The sequence below is a fragment of the Medicago sativa genome, chromosome 4, assembly GCF_051527215.1.
Source record: "Medicago sativa cultivar Bolivia chromosome 4, Bolivia_mono, whole genome shotgun sequence".
Classification (NCBI taxonomy): Eukaryota; Viridiplantae; Streptophyta; class Magnoliopsida; order Fabales; family Fabaceae; genus Medicago; species Medicago sativa.
In genome coordinates this window covers 99,927,358-99,930,382 of record NC_140752.1, presented here as the reverse complement: position 1 = coordinate 99,930,382, position 3,025 = coordinate 99,927,358, and the positions used below count along the sequence as shown (strand labels likewise).

Genomic DNA, 3,025 nt, shown 5'->3' with positions numbered 1-3,025 from the left:
GCATATTTAAGTTGAGTACAAAATAGAAAATAAGTGCTTTAAAACTACAATCTGATTTATATAATAAGTTTTCTGATACTTATCTATCGGAAGTATAAAATGGAAATTTTTAAAATGAATATCATAAAATTATCTATCGGATGTACTAAATAAATTTTTTAAAATGAACATCCAGTAGTTATCTACCGAATATACAAGATGAATTATTAAAAGGGTTTTTCTATCATGTGCAAATTTGCACATGTTAAGAAATTTAATATAGTAACTTTGCATTGGAACTTGAATATTTTGTATTAAATATATAACTTTTTGTTAAATAATTGTTGATTTCAATAAAAACTTGCTACTTTTAGTTACCTTAACATGTGCAATATTGCACATGTTAGACAAATCCTTATTATCATTGTAAATTTAATTAAATTCAATCTAATATACTTACATGTGTATGTGCACACAAACTTATAAAACTTACTATTTAATATCTAACCCGGGCAACGCCGGGTCTCTAAACTAGTATAATAAAAAATAAACTGAAGAAACAATAAATTTGTTCTCATCGTAATAAATATATCAATGTATGATATAATGTAAACAATAGAGCAATGCTATATCTCTAGAAAAATAACATCAAGAATTCTTCAAGAATAAAAAATAGTCAATCACAATGCACTATTTGCCACAATTCAAGGAGGTGTGGCTGAAAAATAGGAAGTGGACAAATAAATCATCCAATTAAAATTTGCCAACTGTGTCTTGAAAAATTCTTGAAGCTATTTTTCTTGAGAAATAGCATTTTCCGTAAACAATATCCTTCATTAGGCATGAAGCGATCACAATCTAAAATAAACATGATAAATCATTCCTCGATCAAAATTAAAATACGAGAAATGTCTCACTTTTCAAGCAGTGAATGATTCTTCCCATTCTTCATCATCTGCAAAAAAATCTCATTCCAAGTATCTATAGGTCCTGGCAAGCACCAATGAACACAATCATTTTGAACATGCTTTGGAACCCTTTTAGCAAATGGAAAAGGATTCATGTATGCTCCTGCATGACCATCTGGTCTCAACAATGCCAACTTTGTTATATCAAGCACCTCCAAATTTAATCCAATTTGTTGAGCTTTTGCTTTAGCATTTTCAGCTTCCTCTATCTCAATACTTCTTATCTTAGCATCCATTCCTTCAAGTTTCTTCTCCTCATTCCTATATGGCTCTCTCTTTGAACATGTACCACCCTTATCCCAATCACCTTCAAAATGAGTAGGTGAGTATGTTCTCACAACTACATCAATCCCATTCCCTCTTACAGTTTTCTTCTCAATTATGCTATTAAGGGTAGTCCTTAAAGCCTTTCTCATTGGAACATAAAATCCAATATCAGTATAATTAAATTTAAATTCATGACATCTAAAACAACCTATAATTGAATCACCCTCATAGTAAATTGAAGGAACATCCGAAAACCAATGACCAAATGACAACACAATCAAGTCAATTTGATCTATATCCCTAGCCCACATCTGATTTACTTGATCTAAATATATTGTATTATATTGTGGCCCATCCTTTTTTCTTTGATCACCCTTCACAAGAAAAGGTGACCAATAGGCTGTCAAGTTTGCGTTATAAGAAGGAAAGTACCACCTCCCATCAGAGCCTATATGGTATACACGTTTAGGGTTTGATGCAGTGGATAATAAGCAAATAAGGGACTCTATTTGGTTATTTGCTAAAGAGTCTCCAACAAAAGCTATGTTCATGTTGCTGATGAGTTTAAGAAAAGTGTTTGGTTCAAAAATTGGAAGATCACACTCACTTGGTTTCCATCTCCAATATAGGTAGCTTGAGTCAGGTCTTCCATTGACAATGCAGTTCTGACTTTTCTTTATGTCACTACATGTTGTTCCATTATACAAAGGAGCTCTCTTGTCATGAACCCAATTGCCATTGAAATAGTTACATGATTTCTCATGAGGTTTTTCCTTTTCTGCCAAAAATGAAAAGAATAATTAGGTCTAGTGAATTGACGAATAGAAACAAGATTTTAAAAAAAATGTGTAGCCATATCATAGCCGCAATTGATTTGATGTTGCATCCCCTAATGTTTACTCGTGACAACAATTTTTTTGAAATATGTGTCACCATAATGTGATTGAAATTAGTTTGATAAGAGAAGAAAGTGTTGTAACACGTACTTCGTTTCTCTTCCATGAAGTTTCCATCGAAGGAGGTGTGATGCCCATCTCCACCATCCAATTTTTTTTTCATACTTGAAACTGCATGTGGTACAAAAAAGACAATAGTTTAGATTACGCCGTAAAATTTTTTTACCGGAGAAGAGTCCCAAAATTTTCTTCTTCTAAAGTATCTATAAATTAAGTGACACACACAAACAAAAAAGAATTTTGAGTTATACATAGAAGAGGTCCCCTCAAAAATATCGATCAAATTCTAGCCCTAACCATTTTTATAATTCTCTATAATTTCAAAGATCACAATAAATCTGCAATTTAATTAAAAGCTATGATATAAACATAGAAGATGGAATTCACTAGACACTAGCAAAGGTACATTGCTAGTGGGTTTACCGTTTCTCAAAGGAGGAGAAGCAGAAAGTAAAGATTGGTGAGTGATGGAAGTGAAAATTGGAGCAAATGAGTGGAAGTAAAAGTATAGACAAATTATAGCTATAGGTAGCACTGAATAAAAAATTGAGGGCACAAATGTTTTGGTGATTTTTTCTTTGAATGGTTTTGTAGTTGTGATCATCTTTTTTTCAAAGCGTTTTCTTATGCTCGTTTTTGGCTTTGTTCTTCACTAGGTTAAATGGTGATCATTCTAAGATTGGTTAGTCCTTGGTTTAACAGCACGTGCTGACATTAATTATCTACTATTTTTTAGGCAAAACGTCTTAATTGAAAAGCTTCTTTTTTAGGAAAAGAAAAATAACATTACCGATTCTACTGTATTATTCTTTTTCAAACATAGGAATGACAAAAAGATAGCAATTGGCTGGCACG

At 31.9% G+C, this 3,025-nt stretch overlaps 1 protein-coding gene across 1 annotated transcript; it reads right to left on the bottom strand.

Moving 5' to 3' along the window:
• Window positions 1-652: 652 nt before the first annotated feature.
• On the bottom strand, window positions 653-2,774 carry LOC146934653 (xyloglucan O-acetyltransferase 1-like). Its single transcript, XM_085706565.1, has 2 exons — window positions 2,594-2,774; window positions 653-1,992 (listed from the first exon to the last, which is right to left on the bottom strand). The coding sequence occupies exons 1-2, from the start codon at window positions 2,772-2,774 to the stop codon at window positions 893-895; spliced, it is 1,281 nt and encodes a 426-aa protein (XP_085562691.1). The 3' UTR covers window positions 653-892.
• Window positions 2,775-3,025: the final 251 nt, after the last annotated feature.

Excerpts from the sequence above, each read along its gene's own strand:
- LOC146934653 (XM_085706565.1), bottom strand. The coding sequence starts at position 2,774 with ATGATCACAACTACAAAACCATTCAAAGAAAAAATCACCAAAACATTT. Across the intron at positions 1,993-2,593 it reads TTCTCCTCCTTTGAGAAACG|AAAAGGAAAAACCTCATGAG; the intron begins GTAAACCCACTA and ends CATTTTTGGCAG.